The sequence below is a fragment of the Amblyomma americanum genome, chromosome 9 (genome assembly GCF_052857255.1).
Source record: "Amblyomma americanum isolate KBUSLIRL-KWMA chromosome 9, ASM5285725v1, whole genome shotgun sequence".
Classification (NCBI taxonomy): Eukaryota; Metazoa; Arthropoda; class Arachnida; order Ixodida; family Ixodidae; genus Amblyomma; species Amblyomma americanum.
Window position 1 is genome coordinate 38,650,257 of NC_135505.1, and position 19,329 is coordinate 38,669,585.

The 19,329-nt window shown below is 43.9% G+C and overlaps 1 protein-coding gene across 7 annotated transcripts in view; it reads right to left on the reverse strand.

Annotated features, from left to right (window-relative positions):
• The window catches only part of LOC144103988 (dermonecrotic toxin SPH-like), an 82,123-nt gene that overhangs the window by 29,511 nt on the left and 33,283 nt on the right, over positions 1-19,329 (reverse strand). For all 7 annotated transcript variants that reach the window (XM_077636746.1, XM_077636744.1, XM_077636745.1 and 4 more), the window contains one exon: positions 13,395-13,523. In XM_077636746.1, the coding sequence (XP_077492872.1) occupies positions 13,395-13,523 (129 nt within the window). The remainder of the gene's footprint in view (positions 1-13,394; positions 13,524-19,329) is intronic.

A 19,329-nucleotide genomic window follows, 5' to 3' on the forward strand; every position in this document is an offset into this window, starting at 1 on the left:
AAGCCATGTTAGAAGTTAACTGCACTAAGCATCACGAACAAAAGCCCATTCAGGGATAAGTTGCTACAGTACGAAACAGTACTTGGTGCTCTCCGGCGAAAAAGCAGTACTACACCTTTTGGAGGCAGTAATGTGAACCAGAAGAACACCGTCGACACCTCACCACGTAGTAGCCTCGCCCCCGCTACGGTTCAGTGTAAACATAATTCGGTAAAACTGTAACTGCAAAGTCGTCTGCCTGGTGAAGGTTTCCACCTATTCTTTTTTCAATGTAACCCGCCTTAATGGTATAACTTGGGCTTAGAGCTGACAACGTGAATCACAATAAGGAGCAGAATTGGCGACGCTAGCGCAAAGGGGACAATACCGAGCTGAGCAGACGAGACTCTCTACTTGTTTTGTGCTGCGACATCCTGTTGTCTGCTAGTGAAGCCTCATTGCGATGCAATGGACCCTAATTTTTGAAACGTCTTTCCCTAAGAGTTTGCTGCTCTCCTCATGCAGTTGACGGCGCAACAGGTAGGCATTGTCGTGGGCAAAGACAAGAACGGCGAAAAGACTAAAAGATAAGTGGAAAACGAAAGCTGAAACTGAAAAACAGTGCCGAGGTCTCACTTTTTTTGCACTGGCAAAGGCTAATTTCTGGGACTAGGCAGCTTACTTCCGGGGGCTTCATTTCAGGGCGCCCGATACACCATCCAGCCCCCTAGTGGAGATAAGTGATGCCAGTTGCAGATCTCTTGCCGCAGAGGCGCTCTTGAGCTCCTTTATATGCTCAGTGTTTACGGTAAATGTCCAGAAAAAAATTGAGCACCTCATACCAGAACGTGGAGATTTCCATTATGTCGATTTTATCATACAATTTTTCCCTGAGGCCCCAAGGTTTAGAAATAATAGTGGTGTGAATTATTCTGTAGTAAAATTTTGCAAAAAGCGATTGGAAGATTCACGGCTCAAAGGTAGAGAGGTTAGAATTGCAGGACTAAAAAATTTTATTTAAATTGATAAATTTACAGGAAAATTTTGACACTGTTAACATCGTTGAAGATATATAAATAAAAAGTAGAGCATGGTTGCAACTGCAAACACAAGTTTTCAAAGGGGACGTCCTTATCTCCCATCCATCCATCCATCCTTAGCGCGGAACAAGTGGCCGGTCTGGTGGCGAAAGGGCACGACAGGGGGGGGGGGGGGGGGGGGGGGTGGAGGTTGCTCGGTTACATTTCATGCGAAAGAGGCCGTCCTGAAGGCAAGCTTTTCTTGACGATTCACCCTACTACAGAGGCGCTCAGAGAGCGTATTACATGTTCGGGGCCAGATAAGGATAGAACGAAACATTAAACCCGGAAATTGCGTGTGCATATCGCATTGAAGAAACTGCTACTGATCAGACTTCATTCTATATCAAGAGCTGCTTACAGTTTGTAAACGAAAATTTTAACCTTGGCAACACTCAAAGTGCTTGAGGCCATGAAAAACCTTGAATTGAAGCAGCTTCAAACATATGCCTGCATAGTTTTTGGATCCTTGTACAATATATTGTAGTTGATGCTGGTTGTGACAGCAGCATAACATTTGTACTGCTGCTCGTGGTCCAAAAAAATGAATTCGGCCAAAGTATTTGCCGCATTTAGAAACCACGCTTGCAAATCAACAGGCACAAATGTTAAATGAAGCGTGCAGAAGGCTTAATTTGAATGTTTCTTTAGCTAAATTCGAGCCGGAATCTGCTTGCAGCTCATTAAAGAGAAAGAATGGTTCTGCACCGCTGAACCAAACTGGGATGTAGTCACGTGTCAGGAAATAACACCACCTGCAGGGCTAGTTGGTGGCGATCCATATGTTGCAGCACACGTGTATCTGCACCTTCTTCCTGTTTGTGTTCGCGCTGCTGATCCATACTGTCAGGACTGGCTTGTCAGGGTCTACGCTGATAACAAGCGCATGTCCTCAACAATCATCTTAATTTACGGTGCCGCATTAAAATATCAAGAAAATCAACTAGAGTTTTATGAGCAAGTATAAAGAATTCCGGCCTTTCACACACAGCCATTTCAAAATCGCTTGAAGCAGAAAACGACAATCTGAAATTTGGATGTAGGTAACTTGAAGTTAGAGCTTACACAAGAACTATTGTGAGGCAAACAACAACTCTGGCAAGCGTGCCGTCGCCGTCTCGAACTCTCGAACGTAATTTTCAGGCAAGCTAATGCCGCTTTGCATGAATTGACCGGGGATTGCGTGCGCTAAAAGTAAGCTTTGTCTTTCGTTACTTCTACTGCGGGTGGTACTGCTACGGAAAATAGGAAGACAGCTTTAAACAAAAGAGACAATTGGAAAATGATTGATTCTTTAACCTTAACTAGGACATGTTGAGCGACAAAACAATAATGGTCCTCATTGTGCGTGAACGTGTCTGTTCGCCTTATTACTTAGCCTCACAAGCTGTGCAGTGTACGGTCTTATGGCATTTTAATGAAAACCGTTTCAAAAATTAAAATTAAGCCGCCCGTGAGAGCAAACATAGGCCTCCATTCTGCGTTGCTTCTTCGGGAATAAGGGTGGTCCTAGTCTATGTGTTTGCTTCCGACTGTATGCTAATGAGTATGTGTCATCTTCACTATCGTCAGCCTGGCTACACTCAGTGCCGAACAAAAGTCTCTCCCATATTTGGCAGATTACCCCTGTCTTGTCCCAGCTGCGGGTGCCCTATCCCCGCGAACGTTTTAATCTCGTACGCCCACCTAACCTTCTCCCGCCTCTTGCTACGCTTGCCTTCTCTTGGAATTCACTCCGTTACCCTTAAGGACCAGCTGTTATCTTTTCTTCGTATTACATGCCCTACCCAAGCCAATTTCTTCATGATTTTTACTAGGAGGTCATTAACCCGCGGTTTTTCTCTCACCCACTCTGCCCACTTCCGTCGTCTTAACGCTAAAGCTATTACTTTTCTTTCCATAGCTCGCTGCCTTGGTCTTAAGCTGAACGCTTTTCGTTAGAATCCACATTTCTGCCCCACAGGTAAGTACCGGTAAGATACAGGTGTTGTACAGTCTCTTGAGGGATATTGGTAGGCTGCCGTTCATGACCTGAGAGATCCTGCCAAATGCACTTCTCACCATTCTTATTCTCGTGATCTTTACTTTTTATGAATCTCGCAACATATATCTCAGAATGAGGCACTGGTTTAGTTAGGTAAGTAGTATAAGTTTCCTCCGTAATATTTTGGTGCCCTCGCACTTTCTGCGCACGTTTCAGGACTTCCCATGGTGCATGCGTACGTACATCAAGTCTGTACGACGTGCAACAGCTGTGGGCTCAGCAACAAGCTCCCGCACCTGTCCGTGAACAACAGTTTCATCCGCACAAAAGCGAGTGGTTCGCATTTGGTGACTTTCCTTAGTTACGCAGCACAGTGAAACCGACGAGTATATTTTTTTTTGTGTTGATGCTGCCGCAGCGTAGCTGCAACGCAAGCGTTTGTAAGCATGTTTTCCGACTAAAGCCCATAAATCCTCGCTTTGAGTCGCTGTGATTGCCCAGCTCTTTCTCAACTGTTGCACGTGTTTGCGCGTTCAGCTGCCTAAGCGTTGTTGGGCAATGCGTCCCACGCAATCTGCTTCGCACTGTGTGGTCGCAAGAGAAGTGCTGGCTGCTGAAGCGTAGGTCTGTGTTCCGGCTGACTTTAAAAAACGAGAGAAAACTGACTCTTTCTCTTCCTGATCACGATTTGCCATCACGGAACAGAAGCACAACCGAAGGTTATAGCTTGGCTTGTGAACTGCCTGAGAGGAAAAGAATGACACCTATGGGCGAAAAGAATGACACCTATGGGCTAGATTTGCGCTTGGTAACATTCGTGTTGTCTTTTTTGAATTGCACTCGCATATGGATACAAGGAGATAATAGAAGTTAGCTTAAGGTCTGTAAAGCTAACCGTCTCTGTGTCTGTGTTGTGATTTTTATTGTGCACGGCATTTCTGAAATAGAAGGAACACGATTGCAAAACCTTCACTATGCTCTTTAAAAAAACACTAACATCGTTGGAGCTTCTACAGATGCTCACTGGTTTATCCGACGCATCATCTCTGCACACTTACTAGACTATGTGAGATGCGACAGCGAAAAACTAAAGTCGTGACTCAGCCTTCCGCCATTGAAGTAATATTTAGTTTAGTTTTTCTGTTTCACGTGCAGCTACGTTAGGTGGCTGCAGGAGTGAGAGAGATGAAAGGTCAGAGCTTGACATCCTCTAAAAAATCATAAAAACCATTTGTTGCTAATTAGCGCTCTCATTAATGCATGTAAATGCAGCCATAAATATTTCAAGAAAATTAAACATTTACGGACGAGCAACTTTACTTCCACAGATCTCTACGACCAAAAAAAGTGATAATTAGGCTATGAGAACAGCTAATGGAGGGGGTCGTTAGGCAAGCCCTGAAGAATGACTCTCTAACTGTAACGCTGTAATCAAAATTATACTCATATCTTAAGAAATATAGAAACGCTTGCACATCAGAAGAAAGATGACGCATGGCGCTTGCATCGTTTGGTAACGAAAGGAAAAAACGAACAGAAACCATTATTCTGCAATTTCAGCGCAAACAAAAGTAGGAAGAGCTCCCGCAGGAGGGCGAAATTCCCAGTATGGAAAAGTATGAATTTTCAGATGGTTAAACTGGGATGCAAGGAACAATTAGAGATAAAAGGAAAAGTGGCAGGGGAGCAAACACTCCTTGGCTTTGTATACCTGTGGACAGGAGCTAATGCCAAAGAGGAAAATAGGAAAGTGGTACAATGGATTGCAAGCGACATGCATGAGCTAAGAAGACAGGGCGAGAAAATTATATCAGGCGACATGAATGCACACATAGAAGGCTTGGATGGGTACACAGATTCGACAGCAAGCATGCTGCTGGATATGTGTGACAGGCATGATTCAATTGTATGCAACAATACCGAGAAGTGTGAAGGGCTCATAACATGGGAAACAGGGCGTCTGCACTCGACGATAGATTATGCACATATGTCACATAGGATGTATAATATGTTAGGTGTAATTAACATAGATGAATTTGGTTCCAGAAGTCTACGTAGTGACCACAAACGTATCAAGTTGAGTTTCAGAAGAGAAACCAATGTAGGACTGAAGCAAAAAGAACAATCAGAGAGGAATTTTAAGAGCGTTAGATCTTACTCATCAAGTTTTGAGATATTGTGAGGTCTGCTACTACCCTTGATCACAGCGCCATCTGTGGTAGCAACTACTCATCAAGTTTCGAGATTTTGTGAGGTCTCCTACCACCCTTAGCGTGCCTCGATGCCAGCGCCGGCGTGGTGGAGAACACTTCAGCGGCGCCGCCATATTGAATCACGCGGGATCAGCGGCGCTAGCGGTTGTAACGGCGCCGTTCATGCTCTCGGCATGCTTCAAAGTGCTTTAACTTGAATGGCCATTTGCAGCGAGAGCTACACTAGGCTACAAGTCGAACATTTTGCAGTATATGGGAGAGGCAAGTTGTGATTCAATATGGCGGCGTCGCTTAAGTTATCTCCACCCGGTGATGGCTGGCATCGAGGCACCCTAACCACCCTAATATCAAAGCGCCCTTTGTGGCTGCAACTAGAAAACAGCGAATCTCGCATTTGTAGCGCCATTTACAATAGCATTGTAGAAACGACCATCTGCCACATGTCAATGATGACGTCACGGTCTAATATAGTGGATGGAGGCGAAACTGTGAGAGTGTGACGTGATGGCGGATCAAGGGACGAGATGGCGGTCAATGAATATGGTTTTGTCGTCTCATTCCTTCTCCCTCATCGAAAATATCCTAAAACGGGTAAGAACACTGTCCCGTCACAAGACCGCTATACATGAATACATTCGTTCCGCTATATATACTCGGACAACAACGGGCACCCTTATGGGCACAGTTCTATAGAGAATGTAGTAGGCACATAAAAACTTATAGGTTGTTTTATAGAAATAAAACCACAGTAAATAACAGGTAAAAAATGTATACATGCAATTACTACTTGAGGCGTTACCACATCGCACCGCAAGCCGAAGTATAGGCCCACCTTGACACCAAACGAAGCAAATTCCGTTTGAGACGTATCTTCAGGGGCTGCAACTCGACAATGGGCAGTCGTGCATCGTAATTTCTCCGATAGACGGCGCTAGGCGGCGATCGTTCCGCTAGGCGGCGTTCGTGCACGCGTAGCCGAGCATGGTGGAAATTCACCGCTTTTCAAAGGGTATTACATCCCGTTTATCAAAATGAACGGTGCGTTCTTCGCTTTCTTCATCTAGCAAACTAAACAGCCAACGTTTGTTACTTCGTCTTCCATATCGTGGTGGCATTTTTTTACTCAGAAATGCCATTGCAAACCGCCAAACAAATTGAAGTAATTTTTGAGGATAATGAAACAGAACGGACTTATGCCAAATTAACTCCATTACTTGAGCTAGAACTAGCTAAGGTGCAAGTCAAGCCAAAAGGAAAAAAACTCAAACCAAAGAGTTGGTGGTTCTTAGAAAACATAGCGCAAAAAGGACACGGACGACACAGAAGTGGACAGGACAGGCGCTAGCGCCTGTCCTGTCCACTTCTGTGTCGTCCGTGTCCTTTTTGCGCTATGTTTTCTAAGAACTGTTACCAACTAGCCCAAACCAAGCTACTGTTACATCAAAGAGTTGGTGGAGTGAGGAGGTCAAGAAGGCGAGAGAGAAACGTCAGGAAGCGCCCAGAGAACACAGCTAGTCCAAGAAGAGGCGGGAACCAAAGCTGAAATAGGCAGAAAATTTGATACCTTCTTAAAGTATAGAAGAGACTCTTTCTATTGGATTAATGAGGAATTTGAAGAAAGGTTGCCCAATGGATGTCAAAACTAAATAAAAAGCAGAGAAAAGCAGCTCAGAAATTCTGGAAACATCTAAACACATTGAGTAATAACACCAGGCTTGGGCAAAGGTTTATTGTTACAGATCAGGGTACTCGACTAGAAGGGGATAGAGCAATGAAATCCATAGGCAGAAGGATAACAAAAAATTTAAAGAAAAAAATTGTTCCACATAATTTATCAACAACGGTAACCGGTTACTGCGATTGCTTCACTTGAGCAGAGTGAGGACGGACAATTAAGGAGGTTTCTAGTGGCGGGTCGACAGGACCAGATGATTCCGATTAAGTAATCAAGAAGCTAGGACCTCAATACAAGCAAAAAACAACATAGGTAACGAACAAAATGATAGTGTATGACAAAGCCCCACATAAATATCGATTAAGTAGAATGATCATGACATATTAGGGAAAGGGGCACAAAGCTGACATAAGTGACTACCGCCCCACAACAGTGAGATATGGGGTTTGCAGTGTGGTGATGAAGACTATAAAGGAAAGACTGCAGGCTTGGGTGGAGAAGGAGGGGGTGCTAGGGGAGCTACAAAGTGGATTCTGAAAACAAAGGAGGTTGGAGGACAATTTGCTTTTATTGAGCAGTGTATAGAGATTGCAGAAAAGGAACACAGGCCCCTATAGTTAGTATTTTGGGATGTCAGGGGAGCCTACGACAACGTTATTTACGAGGATTTGTGGGACATACTGGGCACATTGGATGTGCAAGATGGAGTAATTAATCTTTTACAGGATATATGTAAAGGCAACAGAGTGCTTATAAATTGCGAAAAATGTATTAGGGCCTACAAACATATGGCGTGGGCTTATAGGCAAGGATGTCCTCTGTCTCCTTTGTTGTTCATGGTGTACCTGAAATGGTTAGAGACCAAACTAGAGAGGAGCTGCGCAGGCTTCAACCTTTCTTTCTTCTAGCAAGGAGAATGAAATAGACAGTCATTAGCAGGACTAATTACGCGGTGAATATTGTGGTAATGGCTGACAAGGAATATTTGTAGAAATTGATAGACATATGTGGTTCAGAGGTAGATGGATTAGGTTTCAAGCATAGTAAGGACAAATCCGCAGTCATTAAATTTAATGATGAGGGCGACGAGCATATAGTACATTAGTTTACGCTAGAAGTAGTCGATGAGTTGAAGTATCTTGGGGCGCGGATAAATAACGGTGCTGAGTATGTGACTGAGAATGAAAAAAATATCTGGTGAATAAAGCTAGTAGGAATGCAGGTGTCAAGAAAAATAGGTTACGGTGGAATTGTAAGAGGGATCTGGAAAGGGACGATGGTTCCTAGTGTGGCTGTCGGCAATGCGGTCTTGTGCATAAGACCAGATGTTCAAGCAAGTTTAGTAATCAAACAACGCGGCGCAGGAAGGCTAGCTTTGGGAGCACATGGCAATACTCCAAATCTGAGGGTACAGGGTGATATGGGATGGGCGTCGTTCGAGAGCAGAGAAGCTATCATAAAGATATCATTTGAGGAGCGATTGAGAAAAATGGGGAAAAAGCAGTGGACTAGCAAAGTTTTCAGATACCTATACATATGGAATGTTGACACGAAATAAAGAAAGCGAACTAGAAAATTGACAAGTAAATATCTGGACAGAAGTAGGAGCCAATCAAGGTGCATTTAGTTTCTAAATGATTTTGCAAACTGGGGTATTGTTGTGAAATGGCAACAATCAACAGTTACGTGGGATTGCTTAAACCTATTGCGTTCTAATGACATCCAAATGAGATCTGTAACCAAATTCTGATATGAATTTTAACTCAATGCTTCCTGTTTTCCGACGAACAACAATAGAAATAAACAATGAACACTAAAATTTTGTGCACAGTCGTTTTTTTAGTGGAAATTAATGTCGTAACAGCCGGAAAAGCATTAACCTTGATTTGATGTGCTGCACCACAAGAATGCCGTGATGTTCTTGGTAGCCAGCAGTTCAGAAAAGACTATTACCCTTCATCGATTTTGAATATGCTTACGAGAAATAGGGCCGTACTTATTTGCAGGCTGTTTCATCTTCACAGATTGTAAAATTTGCCATATTGCTTGTTGCGATTTCTTTGATTATGGCTTCTCTTTCATGTTTTTGTACTTTGACTGTACGTGTATTGTCTTAAACAATGAAATATTAGTTCTAATACACAATTTGAAGTGAGAACGGGTAACAGAGAGAAGACAGAATACTCTAATACCCCGTGTATCTAAGGTTTTGGCAAAAGTGGAGACAACCTTGCCGAAAACCACGTGCATTAGGGCGCGCGGCGCTGTGTATCTCAACGGGGAGCCCAATATGGCAGCTCGCTCTGGCCGGCAGAGCCGTTTGCTTAGTATTTTCGACTCTGCCTTGCGCTGTTGCAGCGTGAAGAGCGTCGTCTTTGGTGTGGAAACATTAGCTGTTGGTTAAATTACGCAATGACCCCGTAAACAATCGGCGTTAGTCGGTGGCTCCACGCAGGCTGCGGCGGCTGTTTCGCGTTGACACTAATTTCTCGCTCTAGCACGGCTCTCCTAGCATGAACCTTGATCAAGAGGGCAATGAGAGAATTGAGAGTCGCCCTTAAGGAATATTGCTGGCACTGCTCTTGCCTGTGCCAAGTCTGCGTCGTTCGCCGTTCCTCCTATTGGTTTTGACGCCGTTCTGTTTCTCCTTTAGCAGCGCGCGCACCTTGGTCCTGTCCACGACGAGCCAGCGAACGCAAACACGACAGCCGCACTTTTATTTTTTTTTATTGAATTTTATTATTGGAGCTCTTCTACGTCCACTTCCTATTCTCTCGTTTGCGGAACAAAGTATTCATGATTTATAAACTATTTCTTTCGGCGAACACTAACACTAACTAAACCTTGCTATTTCCTAGAATCTAAGCCATAGTCGCCTACTGCCTGGTCTCCATCCTACGTCTTTGCTATCTTGGCATCGAAGTCACCTATCAGTACAGTGTATTGTGTTTTTAATTTGGTACTTGCTGATTCAACATATTCATAGAATCTTTAGATGATTTCGTCATCTTGGCTGTATGTAGACGCGTAAGCATGTACGACCTTCTGTTTGTACCTCTTGTTATGCCTAATTATGATAACTGCCATCCTCTCGTTAATCCTGCCAAATTTCTGTACGTTGTTTTCTGTATCCTAATATATGAAATACCCTACCCCTATATTTCCACAGTCGAGAATAGCATAGTACGTGGCCACCCCTCAGCAATGTATACGCACTTCCATCCTCATCTGTGAACTTCCCAAGCCATTGCGTTTCGGCGGGCGCGATATCTCTTTTCCTGACCTTGCCTGCCTTCCCACACTGCACTTCCAAACTCTCTCCTATCCTTCAAGTCGGATCCCCTTAAGCTTTGCCATTGCGGGGAATCATATAGAGTCAAATATAGCCCTGAGCATATGTTAGTTTTCCTCTACTTTTAACCTTTGAGCGCGAAAATATATTGCTTACCGTATCGTGAAATGTTTTAGTCCACAGTGCATCATGTGCACGGCAGCAATACCCCTATCATTTATTCCTGTGCTCTCACCTCTTTCATTTCATTTCTTCATACTGCCTGCTATCCTTTATTTCCGCTGCCCAAGCTCAGGACGTTCACTATCGATGACAGATGCCGGGGCTAGCAAAAATATTTTCTTTTCTTTTTATTGTTATTTTATTAAACCACTTACTACTAATACTACATCGCAACAAAAGTTTCGTACTGTATAACTGTTGTTTCTGAAAGGTTCCTAGACTGCAGCACTGTCAAGAAAAGCTGCAGAAATAGTTTTTGATTCGAAAATACTATCTTGAAGATAGAAAATACCTTCCCGAGATTTCGCCATTAAGCCCTCAATAGTCGTAAAAGTAATTCGAAGAGGATACCACCAAATCTTCCAAGGGAAAAACTTCGAATAAAAAAACATTGCTTTAGCACCCAAATCTTTTCCCTAAAGGTACCTTAACACAAATTCCAAACGCACTCAGAAAAAGCCGTCCACGGCGACAATAGATTATTGCGTTGCTTTTTACGGAATACCATCCATTCCCTCGAGGGAACACACTAGAGTGCTAATGATTTTATGCCCACTCGAAACGTTTTGTTATTTGAGAAAAAGTTTTTGTTACCTAAATTGGGATTTCAGAAAACAACATTTCCGCCTTGCGCACTTTTTATTTGTGTTACTGGAGGCGAAGCCGTTTAGAGGTAACAAAAAATGGTGCCTGAAAGTGCCTCCTTCTCAATAGTAGAAAAGATCTTAGTCGGCACTTTTGACCATTAGGCAGCATGTACACGGTCGACGGTGGTGGCGGTGGAAAACATGAGGGCAGGGTCCTTAGTCATGGATTCCTATAGCCTGTGCTTTTCTGCGGAACCATGCGAGCAGCTGCTGCGGAGCGTCTTGGCTAGAGCTAAACAGAGCAGCTTCCAATCGGTGCAGCTAATTGCGCGTGAAAACCGATGCAGGTTAATGCATGTTCTGATTGAGGGTTAGAGATTTTGGTTTCCAAGGGAGCCGTAGTGCCGTAGATGAAACAATAAGCATTAAAAAGAAAAGCGACAGAGATTTCCAGGAAAGGGCTGAAAATGCTCTAATCTGCTTGTACAAAAGACCACTATGCATTTCAGAAGGTAGGGCGACTGAAGGTTGAGTTTTCGCCTTGAGCTCCCAGTTGTGCATTGATCGACACGACAAAACCTTCAAGGCGCGTTATGCTGAGGAACAGATTGAAGTTAATAGAAATAGAACCACGGACCTGGAAGGCTCATTTAGAATTCCGCATATATAGAACTGCGGGGATTGACGAAGGTGTGCACTTAAGAGGTTCATACACCAGATCAATAAAATGACCTGACTACAATCAATAAAAAAGTGTTACCCGATAGAATGGCTCAGTAGTCAGGACACTAGAGAACTGAGCCTAATTATGCGGGTCCATTTCCGGGCGCGGTGGTCGCTTTTCGATGAAGAAGGAACGCAAAAGGCGCCCTTGTGCTATGTAGTGCGCGTTTAAGAACCCCAGGGACTCCAAATTATTCCAGAGACCTCCAGTATGACGTCCTGAAAGCCAACGCGTACCTTTTTGGCGTTAAAACTTATATATTGAAATTTCTTTCACTGAAACTTGAAAGAAGTTTCAGTGAAACATCTTCCACTGAAGCACTGAAATTTCGTTCAAGTTTCAGTGCTTCGTCAACATGGTCAGCCTAACTACACCTACTACAGGGCAAAGACCTCTCCCATTTCTTTCCAATTAACCCTGTCCTTCGTTAGCTGCCCCCCCTGTATGCCCGAAAACTTCTCAGTTTCATCCGCCCAACTAACGTTCTGCCGCCCCTGCTACGCTTGCCTTTTATTGGCATCCACTACCATACCCTTAAGGACCAGCTATTATCTTTCCTTCGCCTACCTGCCCCGCCCAAGCCATTTATTCGTCTTGATTTCGACTAGGATGTCATTATCCGCGTTTGTTTTCTCACCCACTCTTCCCACTTCCGGTCTCTTAACATTACACCTATACCAGTTTTCTTTCCATAGCTCGCCGCGTAGTCCTTAACTTGAGCTGAACTCTTTTTAACTGAAAAGCTTCACTACGCTAGGTAAACCAGTCTTCGCGTAGGCAACACAACGACCGGGAACGACATTCCGCCCAACCAAGGATAGCCGTGTCTGACCTTGACCTATGACATTTGTTGACCTTTGACCTAAAAAACATCCGATAGGGTGATGTGAAGCCACGTGATGAGTAACAATGTGTGCAGAAGCTTTTCGCTGAATTCCAAGGTGAGCAAAGTTAAGCCACTGAAAATTTTGCCACTGCCCCGCAGGTGACTACTGGTAATATACAGCTGTTGTATACTTTTCTCTTAAAAGATATTAATAAACTGGAATCCATGATCTGAGAGAACCTGCCATATGCGCTCCACACCGTTATTCCTTCGCTGCGCCAAAGGTCGGACAGCCCCCTTGGTCAGTTGCATCGCAGCCTCTGGTGACAAAGGCCGAGGGTTAATTGGTTGGTTCATAGAAGGTTTTTTCCAAGTACTGCTCCAGGGAGCCAAATTCTGTTCTAGTGAGGGAGTGCGTTGTCGGTTCAGGTCACCGAGATCAGGTTGTACGCCAGGGCTGATATAAAAAAAATAATGCGGAATAAACTAGGCAGACTGTGCTGGACTCCATAGTATACAGGAAAGTGGGATATCACGCGAACAAAATTAGGTGAACTTAATACACATGCTTTGCTAGAGCTAATGTAAATTATCAGTGAAATAGTTCGCTTCACTATTCTTTCTTTGCCTAGTCTTGAGATTGTTCTGTGCGCGCTCCAAGTAACGGCCCAGTTTTCTTCTCAAGCGATTTCTTCCTTCTTTATTAAACTTGAGAAGGGAACAAGATTTTTTGAATTATCAGTAAAATCTGTACATTAAAAGACAAACAGCCTAACACAGGAGTATTTGCAATAGGAAGCAAGCATAACTTACCATTCATCCAAAGATTTTGCATCAGGTTGTTGGCCAGGCTTACTCCGGCTTGGTATACGTTGTCTCCGGAGAGGTCATCTGTCTTGGTGTCGGCGTAGAAAAGTAGCAGCTTGTCAGCATACTTTCCCCCTTTTGTTTGTGTGAAAATCGATAAGGAAAAAAGAACAGCTTTGAGATGGTTCGGGCAAACGTTGTCCGAAATGTGAAGTACTGCACTGATATTTGTGCTAGCAGATTTGGATTTCCATAGAATAGGAAAGAAATCGATTAGAACTAAACATATGAATGCGATCTCTGTTCTGCACTTGTGGGTGTCTGGGTGTTTGCACATGTGCCATATTCGACACAAATCTAAACTTAGAAGTTCTCAAGCTCTAGGTTATTGTTCAAAGCTAAACACAGATAAAGTGAGGTGTAGGCACAGGAACAATGATACAAAAAATGAAATGTGCGAGAACTCGCAAGAACTAAAGCTAGTTGCTATTTTCGCCCTCTTTTTTAGTCGCTAACAAGACAATAATTGGGGCTTCCTGGTTTTTCATGGTAGAGGTGATTGCTCCAAGCTAGTTACTAACCGAGGAGAAAATTACACGTCACATCAGTTAAATAGCAGTCACAGAGCTAAGGTGTTTAGGTTACGTTACAAAAGGCAAAATTTGTGTGCATCAACAGATCTGGAACGGTGGGATAAAAAAGGAATGGTGAGCTGCGTTTGCGGCTTGTGTCTGCAGAGTGGTTTATTCTCGTAAGTTGGCATCGTGGACTGAGTTTCACGGCACATATCGAGTGGTATCTCATCATGGGCGTCAGAGAACACGTAAGGTCATTTGAACAGTGCTACGGGGACACACCTTACCGAACTTGTAAGGATCCACAAGTCCGCCCCGTTGTTCGGCGAAACGCTTATCTCTTGGAAGCAGAATGACAAGACGCCACGAGATATTTAAGAAACTCTCAGAATAACAAAATTCGCTGATGTAACCCTTAAAAAAAAGGGTTACATTTGTGGTTGCCAATTTGTTAGTGGTACGGTCATGTGTGCTTTTGTGTGTTCTTAATATATTCTTTACAGCGCATGTAACGTTTTTCTCCTAGCTTCTGTGTTTCAAGCAGAACTTGTTATACTCAAATAATTTAACTGATATAAATATAAAGAAAATATTATTATTTTAATTGGTGGTGAGCACTTCACTCTTTGTTTTTTCTTCTTTGTTTCGTGTCTGGTTGCACAAGACCATAATCACTATGCAACCGCACGACACATTTATAAAAATAATAATTCTGCCGGCATGATACTTTAAATAAGTTATTAAAATCTATACTCATTCACGAACTAGCCAGCATTAGGCCTTTTAATCTTGACTCTTTTCTTACCTTGTGAAAACTGGGAAGTTCTGGATTATTTTTTCGGCCATGAATTTGAATCTTTATTTTTAAGCGTGCAATAAGTAGTTTTTAAAACTTTCTTTTTGAATTCGTGAAGAAAGAAGCATTCCTTGCCATGAAAAAAAATTACAGAAAAATTTTAGAGACGCGAAAATATTCACATTATTAATAATAAGCCAAAAATTTGGAGAACGAAATTTCCAAATTATACAACTTATGCCATACTCTTTTAAAAGCGAGAATTCTAAGCAATAGAATTGCTTATGAAAAATTTCCGATCAGTTAAAAAATATCAGGAGAGCGCACTTAAGCTCCGCCGTAGGAGCCTCTCCCAAACAATCATTGTTTTCCTGCCACCTGCCACGTTGGGTAGACTGCTCACGAAGCAGTTAGCAGGTTGTAATAAAGTCAGAAGACCACGCGATCTAGGTGGCAGGTAGGGACTTAATTGCTTCTTTGAGGTCTTTTGGCTCACTCCGCCGCCGCGATTGACGAAGACAACGCCGGGTTTTTCCTCTAGGCGGCACATTTAACGCAACGGCGTTAAAAACTGATTCGCTCGAGCGAAGGGCTTTCGGCTACTTCGCAATGCACGGCAGTGATCTACCCTGGACTCCATACAAGAAAATTCGATCCGTAACACTGCAGTCGAAACGGATTCGTTGAAAAGCATGCTTGGTTTCTTCAGGTACGCAGGGAGACCACCAAATATCTTCGTTGACGGCGTGAGCGATTTGCAGACGGCCACCAGCGCTCTGCCGGACTCTGTCAGAACAACCCGTGGTCGGAACTAAAAGCAGACGAATGGATGTTGTTTTTTTAGACAGCTGTTGCTTCATATCTAAAGTCAACTGTCGACGCTGGGGATCGCGAGAGCACAGCGTTACTGGGCAGGGTCGGTGCGATACCAGGCACTCACGTTGTACGCTAGGCTATCGTGACCGCTTGGTGGCGACATGCTTCACTGGAAGTTCACAATTGCTCTCTCATAGACCTGACAAGAATACTGAATCCGAAATTTATTGACTTATTTTCCAACATACTGACTCGAGTTACTTGTCCAGGAGATTCGCGGTTTGAGTTGAATTGACATTTCGCCCCACCACGGAAAACAAACGATTTCAATATGCGCGATCAGGAAATAGTTAACGGAAATACTCCTTCCAGGCTGATTGGTGTCCTAAAGTATTGGAATGTCTTTTTCTCTTTTCAGTTCCGAATAAAGCGGCTCGGCAAAACTTCGTTCGCTCTCGGCGATAGGGATTGTTTTTGTTTCGAATTCTTATAAATTTTACAGGCATCGTAGCAAAATCTGTCTGCTGTTGAGTGATGTGGTCAGTGGAATAAGTAGAGAGGAAGAGTGCAGAAATGAGGAGTGGGAGAAATGGGGAAGGAAAGGGGGAGCGTTAGGCAGGAGCTGCGGCAGCCAACCTAAGTAGTGGAGAAAGGAACTAAAGGAAAGGAGCAAATCAATTTCGTAATTGGGAAAGTGGGGCCAGAGAGTAGACAGATGGAGAGAAGGTAATATATTAGGGTGGGGTAACTGAAGAGCAGGACCCCGACCCCCAACGCCAGTCCACAGGATTCGCGAAAGATGCATCATTGCCTTCAGCCAGACAATACCCACTGCAAGGACAAAGCCCTCTCGCATTTTTCTCCAATTATACCTGTCCTAGCTGTGACAGTCGCGTCCACCTTATTCCTGCAAGCCCCACCTCCTTCCGCTTATGCATCGGAAGGATCCATGGCGCATAGAAAACAAGTGCAAATTACGTGCCACATGCACCCACATAGTTTACTGCTTGAATTGTGACGATCGAATGAATTGGTTGGTTGGTTGGTTGGCCGCAAACAATGCTGGCTGAATTGTTTTCATGAGAAAGCATTGCATGGCTCATCTCCAACACAACCATGCGCTGGTGCTGACCAACAGCAGCGGTCCCAAAAATCCCACATTGTGTTACCGTGGTACCAAATAAAATTAAAATTTCTTCCGATGGTTTAAGAACTGATCCCAATATTTTCAGATGGCGAGGCGAGCACGACCCCCAGAGGCCCCAAGACTATGTTCCATCTTTGTGAACGAAAATCAACCTGGTATACGTATGTGCTGCCTTATGACTTAATGCTATAGTGTAGGATTGGATAAGCTGATGAGGTTTAACGCCTGAAAGAGAGTCACGCTATGAAGAATGCCGCAGTGAAGGGCTCCCGATAAGTACGGCTCTCTGGGGTTATTGAATGTGCACTCATATCGCACACTACACAGGCTTCTAACAATAAGCCTCCGTTGAAACGCGAATGCCGCGGCCGGGATCAAACCCGCGTTTTTCTGATCAGCCGCCAAGCACCATGACCACTGAGCAACAGCAGCGGCTGCTAATAAAAAGGTCTATAAATAAAAGGTAAGCAAAAATAACGTAAACAAATTATAAAACAATGTTTTCGCATTCAAAGAACGTGAGTAGTCATAAGTGCCATCCGTAATTTTTGTTGCCTTTTTGTCCTTGCTTGCATACACTTGTCCCCTAAAAACAATTATCTCATGAAAGCCCTACACTTTCAGCGAAGAAAATTTCCGACACTAAACGTTGAGGCCTTCCTGTCCTTTGACCACCTCATAATCTGGCGTGAGGCTTCCATACAACGAAACAACGATTTAAAAAGACAGCATACTTTGAAAGCTACCCTCAGCCAATTTTAAGTATGGAACGAATGTCTCATGTTTGTGGTCGAGGTAGCGGGTAGTGAGTTATTCGCGAAAGCCTTTAGCCATTACAAAAGAGGCAGTTATCGCAATTGTTTTTAAATGGCGTGCTTTTTTTAGCACTGATTACCCAGAAAAGAACAAAACTTGATCTGGTATAGCAGCACTGGCGCTGTCTGCGTCTGCGTTAGGGGCTTTTAACTGCCAACTTTGTTCACGCAACGCTGGCGTCTGGGCGCTAGCCAGCAACAGGTGATAACGCGCATGCGCAAGTGGTCATCTGGGGCCTCACCACTGTGAAGCGTTCAATTTAATGAAAGGACGTAAGAAAGTAGTTAAGTAGTTTCAATCGTCCGTGCCAGGACGAAGCAGCAGGAAGTGTTTACTAAGGTCTCCTCATTAAGGAAGCTATCAGATTGACGTAAGGCAGCCTCCCCGCAATGAAGGTTTCCATACTGAGGTAATGAAGTTTTCATAACTTGGGCCTTCCTCTCCTTCATGATAAGGGTGCGAAATATCTGGCATGTACACAAAACGTCAAAATTTTTGGAAGTTTCTCATAGCATTTCTTGGAAGTGCGATCTCATTCTTACAAGTTCGTCTTCGTTAAGATTCCCGTAGCATATCGTAGCAAGTAGAGCAAACAATTTTTTTTTCTGCTCGATTAGTGTGAGCTCTACTAGAAAAAGTGAAGCTGCGCTAAACTAGAGTGCACACGCCAGATGTAGTTCAAACCCCGAGTTGCCGGCGCGTTGGCTCAGTGGTGTTGGCGCTCGGCTGCCGACCCGAAAGACTCCGATTCAAACCTGGGCGCGGCGGCTGAATTTGGATGGAGGCAAAATTCGAGAGGCCCGTCTACTGTGCGACGTCAGTGCACGTTAAAGAACCGCAAGTGGTCGAAATTTCCGGAGCCTTTCACTATGGCGTCCCTCATAGCCTTAGTCGCATTGGGGCTTTAGACCCCTATAAACCAAACCATACCGAGCCCCGAGTTGGGGCGCATTTAGCCAAGCGTTTAAATTGTGTCATTTATCTTGTCATCACTTTTTAATAAACAGTGCCCTAAGGATAACGGGAGAGGTTTTTTTGGTATTCGGGAAAATTAAAGAATTGAAAACTACAAGGCACGTTGCTAAAGCATGTTGAGGCTTGTCGTGTCAGCGTTTTCAATCCGGCCGTTATTAACTCAAGAGGGTTAAAAGCCCATTTAATTCGACGTGCCTTTGGCAGCGGCGGAATCCTGAGCGACAAACCCCCGGAGACGCAACCAATGTGGGCCACAGAGTTCACATCAACCTGCGACGTCATCACAGCCTGCCCAGGAATGTGAGCAAACTGCCGAATTTGGCAGCTGTCATGAGTAACGACTGGTCGCGATCGGCTGCGCGAGAAGAGCAACAAGATGTGTCTTCTCGAATGCTTCCAAGTGACCAAACCTGCCCTGTAACGTCACTAACATTTCCTTTCTTACTCCGAGTAAGTCTCTGCTCTGGAGATTTATCGCCAGCAATGCCGACGTCATCGAACGGTGCCTTACCGGGAGCTGTGTGCTGCTGAGGCGGCCGAACGACACCGTGGCATCTAGTTCGTGATTAAGTCACTATCTTGTATATATGTTAGCCAAAAAAAACTTTCGCTTGTCTTAACTGCAAATCTCAAAACTTTGGTTCCTTCGGGAGTATTGAATTCTGAAACTATTTAAGGAATCTTTTCACGAATGTTGCTAACGAATCTATATTCAGTAATTACTTGTTGCATATTATCCGGAGTAGAAGAATCTAAGTTTTAAAAAGGTTGCATCCTATTAACTGGCGTGTCTCACACAACAGGGGCGTATTGGAA